This window comes from Protomyctophum bolini, assembly GCF_963924005.1.
Source record: "Protomyctophum bolini genome assembly, chromosome: 7".
Lineage (NCBI taxonomy): Eukaryota > Metazoa > Chordata > Actinopteri > Myctophiformes > Myctophidae > Protomyctophum > Protomyctophum bolini.
In genome coordinates, this window is record NC_137868.1 from 41,864,101 (window position 1) to 41,883,137 (window position 19,037).

Genomic DNA, 19,037 nt, shown 5'->3' on the forward strand with positions numbered 1-19,037 from the left:
GACCCCCAGAATGATCTCTATTGGGCCGCGGACCCCCATCTCAAAATATGTAGTTCCAGGGACCCCCCCAGAAGCACCGTTTTCACGATTTGAAAAAAGAAATAGCAGACCTACAAGCTCGTAGTGCGGCACTTGGTGCCGCGCTATGAGCTTGTAGGTCTGCTATTTTTCAATAGCTAAAGTATAACATAATGCTTGAAACACCCAAAGGGGTTCCCGCCCAGAATAGGTTAAAAGGCAAATCTAGCATTTGATCTTATTCACAATATGACAATATGTCATAGATCAACGGTTCACGTGTTCCCATAAATAAAACGGGCATTTTTGTGCTACATGACCAATATCGACGCCCCGACAAGGCCATTCACACAGCACTTGTCAGGCCTACATTGTCAAATACATTAACCACAAAATGTCTTTAAAAGGATCCCTGGCCAATAAGACAAATATGCCTTAAGACATTATATTTGCCCTCTACAACTAAAATAAAAACACCTTAAATATTTTATTTCTTTCAGAAATGAAGAATCTCTCTCAATAGGAACTGCTCCTGTCGCATTGATGTCATATGTCCATGTGTGGTTTATCCCTATGGAATGCATTACACCTTAATACTTCCTAGGGATAATATGAGCATCAATGCAATATTTTAAATACTTTGTATTAGCCCGTGCATTCCATATACAGTATATTCCATAGGCCTGGCTCACACATGGACATCATATGATATGACATCATCAACTTGTGACGGGAGCCGTTCCTATTGAGTGAAAGATTCTCCATTTATGAAAGAAATGAAATGATTAAGGTGTTTTCATTTTTAATTTTAGCTATAGAGAGGGCAAGTTATAATGTTTTAAGGCATATATTTGTCTTATTAGCCAGGGATCCTTTTGAGTAGGTCGGGAGTGGCTTATTGTAGGTATCGGCCGGTACATGCCACACCTACCATCAGCTCCCACTCCCAGCAGCCTACTTGCCGCACAACTTGGCCGCACCCAAGCCGTTCTACCCACACGCTTGAATTGGCGGCGGTGCCCGGGATCGAACCCGCATGAACCTGTCCAAAGGCGAGAGCTCCACCTGACTGAGCTATACCGGGACAAAAATGTCTTTGGTTATGAGACTTTTGAGTTCAAAGGAAGGCATTTAAAACGTTTGTGTACAATATTTTGACAGTAATACGGTACGTTTTTTTTTAGACATGTTTTTACATCCTCTTGTCTCCTCCAGTGTCTCTTATTACGACCGTTTGTGTTGCAGACCACCGAGAACGTAGCAGCCAGGGGTGGGCCGTTTTTGTCAGTGTTCGTGGCAGGGGTCGAAGGGGTACACCGAGACGCCGCCGTGATGCTCGAGCTCCGTCTCGGACCAGGCGAGGACGTCCCCGGTGAGGTGGCTGCCGCAGGAGGCCAGGCTGTGGATGTCGCTGGGCGCCAGCACGTGGGACCACATCTGCAGGTCCGAGATCTCGCCCACGAAGGACTGGGTCGCGTCGAAACGGCCGCCCAGCGTGTCCTGGAGAGGTCAAAACGGGTAAAGAGTTCAGGTAAGGAGGGATACCACTCTTTGTGTTTTATTTAGAGATGTATACCGATGCTGTATCGGTATAGGGGGGGAAAGTATCGGATCGGCCCATTTGTCATATCGGGTCATATCGGTATCTGCGACACAGGGGTAAGGGGTTGACACTATGGCAGGTAAATACAATGTTGGGACGTGTGGAGTTTGCTTTGGAGTTGCCCCAAACTGAAAGTGCACATTTGAGTGACGAGTAGGCTATAAACACAACACAAGATATATATATATATATATATATGTCACTCATTCTTGAGATGAGGGACAAAAGTGGAAAAAACATGTCCCACACATAAGAGCCTTATTTTATGTAAAAAATAAATGAATTCATAAAAATAAAAGCACTTGCAAAGTTAAGTGTAATACAGTTGTGTATTATTATGCCCTTAATTTCATTATAATTGTTTTCATATTCCATCTGAATTAGTTAAAAGCAGGCCCTGTACCCAAAAAGGCCTGTATTTAGCCTGTCCCCAGCAAGTGGCCACAATTTCAAACTGCCAAAAAAGTGTCTAATACTGTCACAATCACATAAATATACATACTAAATTAAAGTAGATTGTCAACAACATAGCAAATAATATACACAGTTAATTTTAATTCATATTTTCTATTAAATATCTCATATCAAATGTTCGTCCCACGTCTCCGTCAACTCCGTCAGGTTTTTTTAAAAGTCTTAAATTAATCAGAAAATATTGTCGACAGATTTAGCCTGAAGACTCCTTTTCCAAGTCCCATTTATATTTGTTGCAACAGTGGAGTACCTGGTCTGACAAGCATTCAATTGTTTGATATTTTAAACAAACAATGTTGATAACAATGTGGTCACAGCTTTTACATGTCAACTCCGTCAGGACATTATTATGATCTTTGTTAAGAATTCAAAAATAATGTTTATTATTTTAGTTTAGGGGTTAGGTTTAGCTAACAAAATTAAGCAAAAACAAAATGGCTACATTGTACTAAAGAGGGTTAAGATGAAAACAAATGCCATTTTGTCAACTCCGTCAGACGTCAACTCCGTCAGATTTTGTGTCTGACGGAGTTGACGTGTATCTGACGGAGTTGACAAAAGTGTTCCTAAAACAATAAAATTATTGTTTTTGAATAATGGGCAGTATTCTAATTTGGCACACAGTTAGAGCATGCCTTAAGGAACATTTTTGGCTATGGGGCCATCACAGATTTGTCTCGTGGTGACCATGGCAGCCATATTACAAAAGAGCCGCCACCTGATGTTATTTTACAATAACTCAAGTTCTACACCACCTAGGATCTTGATTCTGGTGACTAAGACCTCATTTTCAAGGATGAGGGATACAGTGGTACAATTTAGACTTTCCCTGTGACCATGGCAGCCATTTTTCAAAATGGCCGCCACCTGCTGTTATTTTACAATAACTCAAGTTCTACACCACCTAGGATCTTGATTCTGGTGACTAATCATACATTTTCAAGGATGTGGGGTACATTGGTAATATTTAGATTTGTCCTGTGACCATAGCAGCCATTTTCTTTTCAAAATGGCCGCCACCTGCTGTTATTTTACAATAACTCAAGTTTTAGACCACCTAGGATCTTGATTTTGGCGACTAATCATACATTTTAAAAGATGAGAAATACAGTGGTACTATTTAGATTTGTCCTGTGACCATGGCAGCCATTGTTTTTCAAAATGACCACCAACCTGCTGTTATTTTACCAATAACTCAAGTTTTAGACCACCAAGGATCTTGATTCTGGCGACTAATCATTACATTTTCAAGGATGATCTTTCTCTGGGAGAGGTAAGGGCTTATTTCAGGTGCAGGTGGAGTTTCTACTGACAGGACATTAAAAGGAGGTGGGCTTTCTGGCCTTTGACTTGCCCCTTTCAGGTACAGATGCACAGTTTGACTTCACTGGCCACTGCAGGGAACTGTGGGGGAGAAACTTTGGTCTCTTGACACCCCGATTAGGTTCAGGGTTTTTTTTGGTGGAGACTTGCCTTTCATGACATCTTTGCTGCAGCAGTTGATCTCCTTATTGCCAGTGGTGGCACACTCTGGGTCTCTGGGGCATTGTATCTTGGTGGCCTCCTGCCAGTGTTTCTCCATCCTTCTCCTGAGCTCTGTGTTCTGGGGCTCTGTTATAGTCAACTTACATTGTCTTGGCTGGAGATTGCTTTCCTGCAGGGTCCAGCCCAGTCTTGTGCAGATGGCTGCTAGCCCACCTGGAGGCCCCAACCTCACTTGTTCGGTTGGTGTGATTAGGTGGGGTGGTCTTCCCCAATCAGGATGAGGGGTTTGACCCTTTCAAACGGCAGTCTGGCCAAGTGTCTGTATTTAGTTGTGAGTTTAGATACAGGATACGATTGCTCACCCAGCCCCAGGTGACATGAGGTGAAGGCTCCTTTGATTTGGTAACATTGCTTTGGTTGACATGCTGGGGACACAGAGAAAGACACTGATGCCTTCAGTGTCTGCACATCCTGCCTGATGGTCCTGAAGCCAAATCTTCTGTCTTCAGTCTTTCGCTCACTGTTCACTGCTCACTGTTCACCTCACCGAATTTAGCCCAAGGAGTTTGACCCCTAGTTTGGCCATAGACCCCCTAGTTTGGCCATAGCCACTTGCCCAAATGTGCCGACATGTGCTGACCTCATCACATCTGTGATGATGGCTATGGCCGTTTTTAGCCAACGTAGTGTTTTTTGTGCAAAACTAATGCTTGGAATGGATCCAGAATCATGAAAAGCCCCTAGTTTGACATGCCACATGCTACTTAAAGCATAATGAAATTTAAAACATTTAGCCTTATATTGTTTGTTGATGGTACCCAACTTTCAGCAGCTGTCAAACATGCCCCTAGGGTGGTCAAATAGAAACCAATGTGGGATATGTTAGTAGACACCTTTACAAACATTGGTGAAGAAAATTCTTGGTAAGAAATGTATTCACAGATTTTATATTATTCTGATAATATTCCCTGAGTAAATTGGTAAAATAATAGCAGGTCCACCATTTTTTTAAATGTCTACCATCCATGGTCACAGGATAAATCTAAATAGTACAACTGTATTCCTCACCCTTGAAAATGTATGATTAGTCACCAGAATCAAGATCCTAGGTGGTGTAGAACTTGAGTTATTGGGAAATAACAGAAAGTTGGCGGCCATTTTGAAAAATGTCTACCATGGTCACAGGACAAATCTAAATAGTACCAATGTATCCCACATCCTTGAAAATGTATGATTAGTCACCAGAATCAAGATCCTAGGTGGTGTAGAACTTGAGTTATTGGGAAATAACAGAAAGTTGGCGGCCATTTTGAAAAATGGCTGCCATGTTCACAGGGCAAATCTAAATAGTACCACTGTATTCCTCATCCTTGAAAATGTGGGATTAGTCACCAGAATCAAGATCCTAGGTGGTCTAGAACCTAAATCAGTTAAACTTGTCAACTCCGTCAGATGTTCGTCAACTCCGTCAGACGTTCGTCCCGTGATGTTTTTGTTAATTTCCAAAGAAATAGAAAATTCGCTGTCAAATCTTTTGTGCTTATGTATTGAAACACCAACTGAAATGATACGTAATGATGATTTTTTTTTTTTTTTTACATGGTTTTCATGTTATAATATTGAAAATAAAGGTTGAAATGACGGTTTTGAGAAATTGGATATTTCATAATAGTGTGATATTGGAACAAAATAATATTAAAAGATTTGTATTACTTAACTTGATTACTGAAAGCCATTATAAGATAACTGAGGACTTTATATTATTGTTGAAATGATAAAATTCAATTAAAAGGGATTTTAGTGTGTCTGACGGAGTTGACATGAATCAGGTATTAAGTGCATAAATGTCCCATTTTAGAAAGAAATGTTATGCGAAAAACCTGTTCCTTCTCAAGATTGGTAGTTGAGACCTGTGTCTACAAATACATCTATTTGATTTGAATGTATCTTAAAAAAAAAAAAAATCCAGTTTGAAAAAAGTTTTGTCCCTTATCTCAAGAATGGGTGATATATATATATATATATATATATATATATATAGCTAGATGGCTATAAACAACATGAGATCACGACACTGGTATCGGTATTTATTTGGTATCGGCTAACACAGAAATTGAGGTATCTGGACCGGAAGCGAAAAATCGGGACATCCCTAATTGTATTACAACAAGGAAGGGGGAAGGCAGAGCGGAAGGAGACTTTAATAGGAAGCAAAGGAGGGTGCTGCTGAATGTAAAAAGACAACTACATTGTGGGGAGTTCTGTGTGGGATTCAGACAGACGTCATCTTTAGACAGCTGCAACTTCAACTCAAAAAGTGTTTTTGAGAGTGTTTAAAGGAACTTGAGTGGACAAGCTGCATCAGATGAGATGTAGAAATGTCGATATTATCAATGTTTATCACTGTTATCACTGTTCACATCTCCTCTCCTGTCCACTCGGTCAAAAGTATAGTTGTGCTTTGTTTGCACTGCAGGTTTCAAAATGCTTTCACTTTTTTGATTTATTGAATACTTTATTGACAGTTTGCAAAATGTAGATACAGTTATAAAAGTCAGTAGTTGTCGGTATATTAAGTGTCATAGTTTTAGTCGTCATGGCTTAGTTTAACCCATTTTGGTGTTGGCATCATGTCATGCTTTGGCGCGCTACGAGCTTGTAGGTCTGCTATTTTTGAAAAATCGAAGAGCGACTGACATAGAAGACATTTTTAGAATCTGATCTCAGGTCAGAATGGGTTAAAAAGTCGACGAACAAATGCAGTACATCATCTTTATACCTGTTCCTGTCCGATGATGAAGACCCCTCCAGGTTTGATGGGGTGCCAGGCAGAGAGGCTGTCCCCGGACCCCCGCTGCACCCCGTCCTGGTAGGCCTCCCACTGCCCTCCCCGCGTGGACCACGTCACACACACATGGTGCCACTTCCCGTCACCCAGAGACAGGGGCAGCGTCACCGCCTGAGGACACACAGGCCAAGGTGGACAATGGTGAGTCACTCCATAGAGTATACATATACTCTCTCTCTCTATAGATGGTCACTTAAACCCTACACAGTATATACTTAGTTGACCGGGGGTCCCACAGGGTTCGATACTTGGTTTGTCCCTCTACACCAAATCTCTGCCAAAAAATAGCTGAGCTATAGACGTAATGGCGTAATGGCAAAATAGAGTGCAGTGAATTTCACTGATACATTTTACTTGGAGTAATATCCAACATTCATATCCAGAGTGCCATGGGAGAAATGCAACTAGAGAATGAAACTCGGTATGGTAGTATGAATATATTCTTTTCAACCACAGTCTGTTATGGACAAAGTTCACTCAGAAAAGTACTGCTTAATACCTTCCTCAGAATGTATCTAATATAAGACAGAATGATGTCCATACTGTTTATATTGTCATATCTTATCCATATGACCTTTTTCAAGAGAACACTAGTTGTCAGCAAGCCTGTTTTACACATTGGTGAATTTTATTTGCACCTGAATTGAGAAATTATGATTTTCTACCTCGGAGCACGTCTGTCGTAATGGGGGCCGCTAACGATATACAGTAGGCCTACATGCCCCAAAAATACTTAATTTTTTTAAGTCCAACCTCTATTACTTCCTAACCAACAAAGATAATGTGTGCTTCACTGCTTACATCAGCAGGTACCAACCAATTATACCCAATGATGTCATCATGACATGCACCTGTTAGTCTCGTGTACAGCTATTCCACAATCTCCGAATGAGTCTGGAACGGCTGAATAAGGAAGCTGCCATTTCCGTTATTTTAAGAGCTTAGATGATTTCTATTTAAGACGAAACAGAAGTGGGGTATATTTTACTCATGATAGAGCTTCAGTTTCTCCAGACTGTATGACGGAAGCATTTGGAAATTTGCATGAGGCAACAGTCTGGCAGTGGCAATGAGAGACTATGTCTTCCACACAAAGCTGCTACCTGTATATAATTAATTGTGCTAGAGCAGTTAGACACTAGAGGGCAGTGCTGCATGGCACAAAGATGGCGTCTATACAGTGACAAAAAAGTTACCCCTGCAAAACAACAGTGCAGACCAGTGTTCCATAACAAACAACATATTTTGATTTTTGATTAATCTGTTCTCAAAACTTCTATTAATGTCTAGGTGTGCTGTCATGCCCATTTCAGCATGGCTTGAGAGCTTATTTCAACCAATTGCCTGTAGTGTAATATTAAATATTTTACTCCACTTTTTATTCTTGGCTTGCCGTGGCATGGTGCCAGTGATTTTAGGATGCTTTCCCGGGTTTTAAAGGTATAACTTAACTATACACTTTCCCCCGTCTTCACCCTCTTAAATCTAAATAAATAGTTAAATACACACTACAAATATTTTTCGGAAAACATTTGAGATGAGAAAGGGGCCAGGCAGTAATAGTCATAGAAACACTTTCATTCAGCATCCTTGCTTGGTTTGTGGTCTGACATGACCTCCAGGCGGATCATGGTACTCGCATGCCCGAAATGAGTGCTCAGAGCTGGGTTAAAAAGGCGTGGTGTGGTGTCTGCAGGGGTTGGAACGGAAGTTCCATGGGGGTCAACCCCCCCCAAATCGCTGTGATAGGCTGAGCCGTGCCCCGCTCCCGTTCCACCGGGGAAATACGTCACGATACGGAAATTAAATGCCACCGGTCGGTACTCTGAAATCCCATTTGAGGTCGTCTTTTAAGTGGTTAAGGACTGCTCGTTGTTGCCAGTGTATAGCGGTTCAACACTGAGCTAAAGCAGCCCGGTGACCCTTAAGTCCACCTTGGTCCACTGCCCCACTGGCCTCATGCTATCGGTTCATCCCTCTTACTGACGTGTGAGGCAGCTTAGCAGGGTGGAGGGTGGTCACATTGCAGTATACAGGTTAGGTACAATAATGGCCCACAGTGAGTGAGGGGGGTTAACTCAAAACTGAGTAGAGCAGGTGTGCATTGGCACTGCCCTCATGATTGGGTTGTGTGTTTTGGTTGTTCTGGCTCTCACGGGAAGCGAGGAACGCAGGCGTTGTTGCCTGGATCAACGACGGGTCTGCTCCAGATCTGCTCAAGTGGGGAGCAACAACGCAAGCGTACAAAAAAAAAAAGAAGCTAAACAGTAACCAGCAAAATACAGCCCTTTATGACATAGAATTCTCCATTCATCATCAATGGGACTTTTCTTTTTTTTTCTTTTTTTTTTATCCCACAATTTTGTAACCCTTTTTTCACCACCCGGGTCAATTATCTAACGTGTTCCTAAGACAAAAATAGACACTAAGCCGGGTGATGTCACGCCTCCATATATGGTCACGCCTCGTGACACAGCTGTATATTATAGGACACTCGAAAAGTGAGTATTGTCCAGGCCCCCCCCTTCTCTCTCACCTTGTCGTTCACCAGCAGCTCCATGGGGTTGTTGCCCCACTCGATCAGCACCAGCTCGTTGGCCTGCCCCGGGGCGGAGTAGGAGAACGGGGTGCCCAGGCCGCCGGGCCCCCCACCCTTGATCCACAGGCACAGGGTGAGGGCAAAGATCTCGTTGGGCAGGCTCCTCTTCACCCGGCTGTACATGTAGTTGGTCCGCATGGGGAAGCCGATCTGGAAGGAGGAGCCGGCGGGACTCTCCTCCTCCGCCTTGATCGTCCTGTCGGGACCTGCGTGCGATAAAAAAGGACAGCAGTTTTTAGGTCTATGATTTATAGTAGTCGTCGGAAATGGAACGTTTTATCTCATCGTGGTGGTCATTTTTTTTGGTCCGTTATTTCCCCCAGAGGAATGTGACTGGATATACAGTCCGGGGCTGACATCAGATCAATGTAACAAACCCCATATATGGATAGATACTCTTGGCCTAGTCACCGTGAGTCGTGACGAAGCATAATCGGATAGTATATAACAGTTGGTCTGATCGAGGTATGAGGCAGGAAGGTTAAGCTCTAAGAGGACACCACCACTGCAGCGAATTCTAACCTATAGGCAACCAGCATTAGTTCGAGCTATTTTATCCTTTTGTTAAAATAGCCTTTGGCAAAAAAAAAATGGTGGCTGCAAAGAAGGAGAAAAAGTCCATGGAGTCCATCAACTCCAGACTCCGGCTGGTGATGAAGAGTGGGAAGTACGTGCTGGGATACAAGCAGTCCCAGAAGCTGCTCCGCCAGGGCAAGGCCAAGCTGGTCATCCTGGCCAAGAACTGTCCCGCCTTGAGGAAGTCCGAGATGGAGTACGCCGCCATGCTGGTGAAGACGGGCGTGCACCACTACAGCGGAAACAACATTGAGCTCGGCACGGCCTGCGGCAAATACTTCTCGGTTTGCACGTTGGCCATTATCGACCCTGGTGATTCTGACATCATCAGGAGCATGCCAGACCAGCAGCAGCAGCAGCCTCCCCAGTAGAGATGTTGTTATAAATAAAGTTGGTGAAATGGGGTAAAAAAAAAGAAAGAAACTAGACCAGAAAAGCGAAGACGATAAAGCGAGGACGCAAATTGTGATTGGCCAGGATGAGATGATGATGTATGATGACAAGAACGCCCCTCACTTCACACGGGTGTATTATTATTATTATTTATTTTTTAAAGAAATTGCTTGGAAAGATTTTCAAATAGTTTTGGGAATTTTCTGGAAGATATAGATTTCCTTTAGCCTTTTCTTTTCTCCCAAATACTTAACCCATTCTGGGCGGGAACCCCCTTCTGGTGTTTCAAGCATTATGTTCTACTTTAGCTATTGAAAAATGGCAGATCTACAAGCTCATTTTTTGAGAAATCGTGAAAATGTGCCTCAAATCTTTGCTTCTGGGGGGGGGGGGGGGGGGTGTCACTGGAACAACATATTTCCAGATGGGGGTCGGTGGCCAAATACAGATAATGTTTGGGGTCCTTGACCTTGACATGACATATTGACCACCACTGATACTTCTAGAAGCATGAGGTATTTCAGAAAACCGTCAGAATTTAGAAGATTTCTTTTTTAAATTTCGACGTCTGGCCTAAATGGGTTAAAAGGGATATTTACTCCCGGGTCCCGACCCATAAATATGGTCCCGCCGCGCCCCAATCATGGGGAAACGGTGGCCTATATAAAGCGAACGCAGCTCGTACATATTTGGGTTTTGGACGTATAGCTGCTTTGGGGACTCCTTATATGGTTATGGCTGAGTCATGGTGACGTAACAGCGGGACAGACACACAGACAGACAGACATGATCTGCTAGGTCTCATAGTAAGTGCTCAGTGCGTTCGCAAACATTGTGCACTCACCCACACCCACCCCGGTCGGTCGGTCGGTATACCAGAGTGTTTGTCGGCGTACCTGACCGGTGGTTCAGCTGGTTCAGTATGGTCTCCAGTGTGTTGGAGGAGTGCGGCCTGTATCCCGTGTGCGCCACGTAACCGTAGCCGTCGTCCTCCTCTTCGTTACCATGGTGACCGTCGTCGTCGTCGTCGTCATCGTCGTCGCCGTGGCTACCGTCTCCGTCGCGGGCGCCGTCGTCGAGGTCATCGTAGTCTTTGTGGGGGTCGCCGTGCTCGGCGTCCTCGCGGTGACCGTCGTCATCTAGGGCCGGACGTCGTCAACAAATTATGACATCGCATTCGTCCAATCGCAAACTTTTGAGATAATCTAGAATAGTTTTTGTCTTGATCGTCGTAAATCGTGCCCGTTATATTATATTACATTATAACTTTTAGCGTGTTTTAAACATTATGTTATAATTTAGCTATTGAAAAATAGCAGATCTACAAGCTCATAAGTGCGCCTCCGAGTGGCGCGCTACGAGCTTGTTAGGTCTGCTATTTTTGAAAAATCGTGAAAATGTGGCACAAATCTTTGAATATATACCGTATATATATATATTCTTTTAGAAGACTTGGCTTTTTAATTTCGACGTCTGGTCTAAATGGGTTAAATGTGACAACGAGCCTATTACCGTCATGGTGGTCGTCGTGGTGACGTGGGCCGCTGAGGGCGGAGGTGGTTGTGTCGTCGTCGTGGGGCGGGTGTGGTGGTGGCGGCGGCGGGTGGAGCTGCTGCTCCATGGTGCTGATCTTCCTCTGGAGGAGCTCCTTCAGAGAGCTGGAGTACGCACTGGACGCGTTCCTCTTCTGCTGGCGCGCACGCACGCACACACACACACACACACAGACAGACACGCACACACAGATACAGACACACACACACACACACACACGCACACAGTGTTACGCTTATATCGACTGCTTAAACCCGTTTGACTTATGAGTCGTATAAACTCTTAAAAAACTGAACGCAGTGCCTCCCTGCTTGGCACTCGGCATCAAGGGATGTATTGGGATTGTACATTACTTTTACATCATGTCCAGTGGGTGTACTTGTATATCAAGCTGCCTCGCGCTAAGGAAACGGGAGTTAGGCTTCCTGCCCTATACGGGCCTCATAGGGCTCTGCAAAACGTACTTATATTTTAATAAAATCAGCACATTTCTTATCTTGTGCCGACATGAACTGGAATTCGTGCCGAGCGTGCTGAAAATGCGGATTTAAGTGGTAAAATAATAAATGAAGGGACACGTCTGTCCCTGGGTTCAATACTCTCATACTGGCTGCATCTTTGTCTGTCTGTCTGTCTGTCTCTCTCTCATTCTCATTCTCTTCGAAAAGCAAGGTAATCCTAGCGTTGAGCTGGTGGGTGGCCTGTCAATGGAGATCACTGTAATCAGTGTTGATTACACACAGCCCTTACAACCCCCTGTGGCTACTGTGGACGCCTGTCTTTGATCACGGTCCGAGAGAGAGAGAGAGAGAGAGAGAGAGAGAGAGAATAGATGGTGGGGAAGACAGACAGTCAAATGTTTTGCCAAATCTATTTAAGCCAACTTTCTCAAGGCCAATTAACAAAAGTTACCTGGTGCTTTGTCCGTCCTTTCCAGAGCTTATATGTACAGTATAATATAATGCTTCCGGATCCATTTATCTCATGATGGGATACAGACTGATGGTAGTTCTCTTGCCAATAGTGGTTTTTATGCAAGTAGTTATTTATTCTTTTTTATTAAGTGTTTATTGTATTATTTTGGGACTCTAGTTGATTTGATCAAACACAAGGCCACTTACTGTAGGTCCCAAATCTGTTGTTGGCTTGTAAGCTGTTTTCTTGAAGTGATTTGGAGGAAAAAAGGAGCCGTCCTTCAATGGAAGGTGTGTAAATAGTCTCGGATCCAGATTTGACACAATTTGTTCCTCTATGCATTTATCTAAACATTTCTTCTTTAATTTTTCCTGTTTTTAATATTTCTTGTTTTACTTTGTTCGCATAGATGCTTCTTTTCGCTGTGACCCATTTTTTAAGTATATGCAAGTCAGACGCACGGACGCGGGAAGCGAACGCAGCTCGTAAATCTCTAACAATTAAAAAAAAAAAAATCTTGGGTGTGTGTTTTGTGTGCGATACACAAACAGTTCTGCCTGGGTTACATAGTAATCGCTCATTGCTTTCGCAATAACTTCGTTCACAAGTGATTGGAACACAGGTTTTTTTGTTCTCAACCAGTGGTCCGGGGACCACCAGTGGTCCCTGAGAGGGTACCAGGTGGTCCCCATGCTAAATGATGGATAGTTGCTGACCAAATGGACCCTTCTAGACCTTTAACTCTTGAGAGTGTAAAAGAAAATTATTTTAAGCTCCCAAGTATTGGTAAACTTATTCATTATTAATTAAATAATGAAATTAATGCAAAAAGTATTGTTGTTTTGATCAACAGCTGCCTGTTATCTCTCCTATGGTACCACGTCAATACAGCATGGAATTGTGGAACAAACTCTTATCCAACGGTAACAAAAATATTCTTTACTTTTGGGCTCCGTGTGTTGCATCTAAATGTCATCAAATGGTGGTCCGTGGCTCAATCGAATGCCGAATAAATAATAGCCCTTGATATGAAAAAAGGTTGAAAAAAAACCCACTGACATGGAAGGTTCCCCACCTGACTGCGACCATAATAACATGATAGTTTTGTATCGTGTTTCTCACCTGGAGGCTCTCCAGCCGCTCCTTGAGGGCCTGCAGCATGCGGTCCATCTCCTCGGGCGATGACGTCATCTCCCCTGCTGTCGCCGTCGTGGCCGTGGCGACGGCGGCGGTGTGTCTATTATCCTTCCTGTTGTCTCCAACGTGACCCGCCGACGTGCCCGCCCCGGCGGAGTGGCGCGGCGCGTCCGGTAAGAGGTTGCTGCTGCTGCCGCGATGAATACCCGGACGGTTGCCACCACCGCGGTGACCGCCCGACCCCCTCGGCCCCACGCCGCCGCCGAGCCGGGAGGGCGGCGGGCCCTGGAGGCGGTGGTGGTGGTGGTGGCGGCGGCGGTCGGTGTGGTCGTCGTCCGCCGTCATGCTCCGACCGAAGCCCTCGCACAGGGCCAGCTTGGCGTTCAGCTCCCGGATGGTCTCCCGCTGCTCGAAGACGCTCTCCTTCTCCTTGAGCAGGCTCTCCCTGAGGTGGAGGATGGTGGCCTTGGCCTCGTCGGGCATCCCCCACCAGCCTGAAGAAGGGGAGGAAGGTCCTCCCCCCGCAGCCGCTGCCTCGGGTGGCGTCCCGCCGTGGCGCCCCCCCTGGCGGCCTGCAGGTCCCCCCATGCCCGCCTCCCCGAAGCAGGCGGGGTCCGCGTCCGCGGGGATGGGGGTGCATATGAAGCGTGGGGTGGCTCCGCTGTGGTCGGGGCCCATGCCGCTTGCGGGCGCGGCGCAGAGGAGGAGGAGTAGTGAAAGTGCGGCGGTCAGGAGTGGAGAACTCCTCATGTCTCCTCCGTTCCCCTCGGACGGCGGAGACGACGAGCGAGACTTCATTGGAGATGTGTCGACGCCGCCGGCGTTATAGCGGTGAGAATGATTGTCTTCTCGTTGTGGGCATCTGATCTGGGATGCGAGGCGACGAAGACCAGGCCAGACCTCTTTAGGGTAGATGTTGTTCTCTCATCTTCTGTGTGGCTTGAAGAACTTTGATCGACCCGCCTGTAAGTCAAACATCAGATGTGTTCAGATCAGATTTTTATTTCCAAGGCGCGGTTACAAACGGATTCCAAGGTCACGGCAAAACAAAGTCTCACCTTGACTTTGGCTCTGATTGGCCACCCACAACTCTGGGGTGAGCGAAATGTAATTCAAACCGAGGAGTGCCAGACCAATCTCAACCAGGGATTTTCTTTTCCCCATGTGACAGATTTGTCGGCCATTTTTTTATGGAGGGACAGACAGTAGACTGACAGGAAAGGGGAAAGAGAGGCCTTCGGGATCGGTAGTCGAACCCACGGCACACTGCCAGACTGGATTACCAGCCAAGGTGCCTGGACCGCTGGGCCACGGCCCAGGCCCATACAGTGTGTTTCTTAATGTGCTTGTAGATCAGCTATTTTCGACAAAGGGTTTTAGTGTGAATGACGAAACCTTATCGGTGTGATTTGCCAAGAATCTTCTTAGCTGGTCTGCCTACATACAGTATAGCATACTGTACACTTGTTGCTGAGACAATAACACCTCATTAGTCTTAGCCAGTGTCACACACTGAAAATAGCAATCTCACAATGCTTCGACGTGTTGTAAGCATCTCTTATCGTCTGTATGCCACATTCTCCAGTGGTGTAAATGTTTGCGTGACTTCCACTGAATATTAATTCAATTGTATTTGCTGTGTTATGATATGTTGAACAGCCATATTCCATCAGTAGGCCTATAATATATGTGAACTGTTTCACTCCACTAACTCACGCAACTAATTGGCTTTAGGGATTAATTGAGGGATTGGACTGGAAGAAAACCCATGGTTTTCATCACTGATGAGCCTATGGAACACAGCTGCACTGTAGACAACAAGACATTGAACAGGCAATAAAGACAGATGGCTATATTGTTAGACTGTATTGTATTTTTGACTGTACATTTGCACATACTGTACATCAAATGTGTCCTCTGCATTTAACTGTTAATTCATGACACCTGGGGAGCAGTTGGGGGTTAAGTGCCTTGCTCAGGGACACTTCAGCACAGACTGGCCGGAGGATGGACCAAATTGTCTGAGAAATATCTACAAGCTCACAATGTGTCAACATGCAATATGTTGAGAGCTTGCAGCCTTGCACAATAATAATAATTATGAATGTGCTGTTACTAATTTAAAATGAGGGGCACATGAGGTGACGGTTATGGCTTAGACACCACCTGTTGCTTCCAGTGTGTGTGTGTATACTGTATGAGTGTTATGTTTGGCGAGTGTGGATAAACCTTCCCGTGTCTGTTCAGTGACAGTCCTGTTTTGACACACAATTGAAATTCCGTGCCATAAAATCAAAGGCTTGAACTTTGAGAGTAAGGGCTGTATTTTTCGTGTCTTAAGTGCCAGGTCTTATTCCCTAACTTGAGTAAACTAAAGACCTGGAGGCGTGATCAATGCCATTTGGCTATTCTGAGTGGCCAAAGAGCATTGATCACGCCTCCAGGTCTTTAGTTTACTCAAGTTAGGGAATAAGACCTGGTACTTAAGACACGCAAAATACAGCCCTAACTCTTTTTGGAAATCAAGAGGCATTTTAACTTTTTTTTTTGTTCTACTTCCATCCAAAATTCTACGATTTTACAAGCAATCAAGGTTATTATAGTTAACTAAAATGAATACAATCATTACAACTAGGTATGGCAAGCACTAGCTAACTGTAGTGTATTTTATTGTATGCAAAAACGAATTAAAACTTATCTTAGTCTTATTTTGGGTGAATATGACAAAATGAAAAATAAACTAGCAACCCCACTTTCAACGAGTTGACACTTAACTGGAATAGAAAAAGGTTAAAATAAAACAAATTAAAAAAAAAGCAGAACTAAAATAATTGCTTTGTACAAGGTTCAGCAATCAAACCATAGCTTCAACCCCCTTGTTGTCTGTCTGTGTCGAGCCTGATTTATACTTCTCTATGCCACCGTCGGTCCGTCGTACAGCAGAGCGTTTACATGAAGCATTATTCACAGGCTTTGGAGCAGAGACAGATGGTCAGGCAGAGGACTGTGTCACACTCAATCTCCATTATTTAGCGCTAAGTTTAATACCTCGCACAGGTCACTCAATTACCCTAATTGCAACCATTTGTTGGCGGTAACTTGGTCAGAGATAAGTGGGCTTCCTTGACTGTGTGTGTGTGTGTGTGTGTGTGTGTGTGTGTGTGTGTGTGTGTGTGTGTGTGTGTGTGTGTGTGTGTGTGTGTGTGTGTGTGTGTGTGTGTGTGTGTGTGTGTGCTGCACGCATAGGCTGTGTGTACGTGTGCTTGCTTATCCATGCGTGTGTAGCGTGAGTTCAAGTGTGTATGCGTTTGTAAGTAATCCATGAATCCTGGTTGTTGTGTGCCATATGGTCCAAGTGGGCATTAAGGTAGTGTGATTAGTCCCACATTAAATCCTGATAGCCTCATTCAGCTGCGTGATTATAAACAACGTTAACCCTGGCGTCCCTATTTTGGGCAAATTCTCAAAACATTAAAAATAAATATACCCGGCCTATATTCTCAAAAAAATACTTTCAAGCCGATCTACAAGGTGTGATTTGTGCTACAGTATTTCTTTTGCACGATGGAAGTAGTATAGGGCTGTGGTGTTTAAACTAAATAATGTCCAAATCTGAAATCTAAATGGATTTCAATAATGGGTTCAATAATTATCTATTTTTATAGAAAATATATCTATTGCAGTTGCAATTTTCCACTTTCTCGATAGCTCACTCTTCTCAAAAAAGACTTCTGCAAGATATTTAGTCTATGATCAAACTCTGTGTGTAGAATAGATAAAGTTGACCAAAACACTAGTTTATCTATTGTGTACAGGTGCTCTCCTTTCATCTAACAAAGGCCAACTTTTGAGTCACCGACAATCTGTGTTTAGTCAATTTGTCCCATACCAATTATCCATGAATGTTGCTAGATAAGTAGAGCAAAAGCAAAATAGTTAATGTGTGACTTAAGACATTAGGCACATCTTGCTATATAGGCTATACTATCATGTGGATGAGAACGCTAGCAAGGCCTGACAGATTCGTTTTTAGTCAGAATATGCTATGATGATGATGGTAAAATCATGTAGAACAGGTCATTAAAAGGCCTGCATGTGAAGAAGGTCCCATGTTTGATTCCCAGCACTGGCAATGTGTCGCAATGTTGTCCCTGAGCAAGAACACTTAAGCCCTTCTGAAATTGGACCGGGGTTGGGCTCTGTACTTGGACCGCTTCTTTTCCCCTCTATGCCAAATCTCTTCGCCAAAGTTGTCCTATATATATACTTGTTCCTGTGACTACATTAGTGTTGAACATTCCTTGTCATTTAGCTGATGTTTCACCAGAGAAAACTGCAATCATAGTGTAAACCACCTCCATTCTTAGAACACCGGACAACATTACAAGTGACCAGTACACCCCTCCAAACTAGTCTAGTTCCAGTCCTTAATTAAGCATACATTCCATACCTTAGTTAGTGCTGCTCTGTGGATGAAGTCTTGTATAGGTATAGACATGCATGCAGTAAGTGGCCGGTTAGTATAGTCCTGTCCAAGCCTTGACCAGATTGACAGAGATTTACTCCAGGGGAGTAAATCTCTAACCCTCTCCACCTCTCCTTTCCTCTATGCCTACTTCCTCCATCGGACCTGGGATCACTCACCACCACTGACCACTCCCCCTTGGCCCATCGTTGGACGGTGTTGACATCAGTGGCCACCAACGTGTCCGTACACAGACAAATGTGTCCGTGGCAAAGACTTGGTCATGTCCATGGCAACTTTCATATTTTATTTTTTACACACTATTATATACGTAATGTTCTTATTTTGATCATAAGACTCAATTACTGAATGAATGTCCGTCTCCAGGTTTTCTCCAGAATAAGTATGGCAATTATTTACTACGACACTATATGTATGGCATATTAGGAGTCCAACTAGTACTAGTGGTTCTCAAATGTTTTTTTTCCGCAAAGACGCCCTTAACTCGGAGAGTGTTCAAATGGACCCTTACGTTGACCAAAATGGCCACCGTCCACAAGCCAACATGGCCATATATATTGATAGTATTGGCACCTCTGCACGGCATTGGCATTTAGGGCAGGTGTGGGCAACCACCTCTCTTTTGATCAATGCATTAGTAGTCAAACCATTAACCATTATTGTTTGAAGTGCATTAAAACAGTTCTCTCCATCATGGTAAGAATTATGGTAAAGAATTACCTTACCTTACCGAAATTATTGACATATTATATATGCTTGCATTCTGTATAGCCTATATAATAAGTTGCAAAAGCAGTGGTGGTTTTCACCGTCTGGCATTGGGTGGTCACGCCAGCCTATTACCTGAAAAGGTCGCCGACCCTGATTTAGGAAAACACTGACGCGGCACCGGCCGGGTCAGTTGGGATTCGGGGAAGAGTGAACTGTGGGTTTTGTCTATGTAATATAC

The 19,037-nt window shown here is 44.1% G+C and overlaps 2 protein-coding genes across 2 annotated transcripts; one reads left to right on the plus strand and one right to left on the minus strand.

Annotated features, from left to right (window-relative positions):
• Window positions 1-1,302: 1,302 nt before the first annotated feature.
• LOC308318713 (uncharacterized protein) lies at window positions 1,303-14,400 on the minus strand (the record flags this gene model as incomplete). The annotated part of the gene is made up of 7 exons (XM_080768339.1): window positions 1,303-1,518; window positions 6,360-6,539; window positions 8,965-9,233; window positions 9,670-9,835; window positions 10,873-11,135; window positions 11,509-11,683; window positions 13,588-14,400. The coding sequence occupies 7 exons, from the start codon at window positions 14,398-14,400 to the stop codon at window positions 1,303-1,305; spliced, it is 2,082 nt and encodes a 693-aa protein (XP_080624465.1).
• Window positions 9,618-9,974, plus strand: LOC308318790 (large ribosomal subunit protein eL30-like; the record flags this gene model as incomplete). Its single annotated transcript, XM_080768420.1, has 1 exon — window positions 9,618-9,974. One exon carries the CDS (start codon window positions 9,618-9,620, stop codon window positions 9,972-9,974), a length of 357 nt encoding a protein of 118 aa, XP_080624546.1.
• Window positions 14,401-19,037: the final 4,637 nt, after the last annotated feature.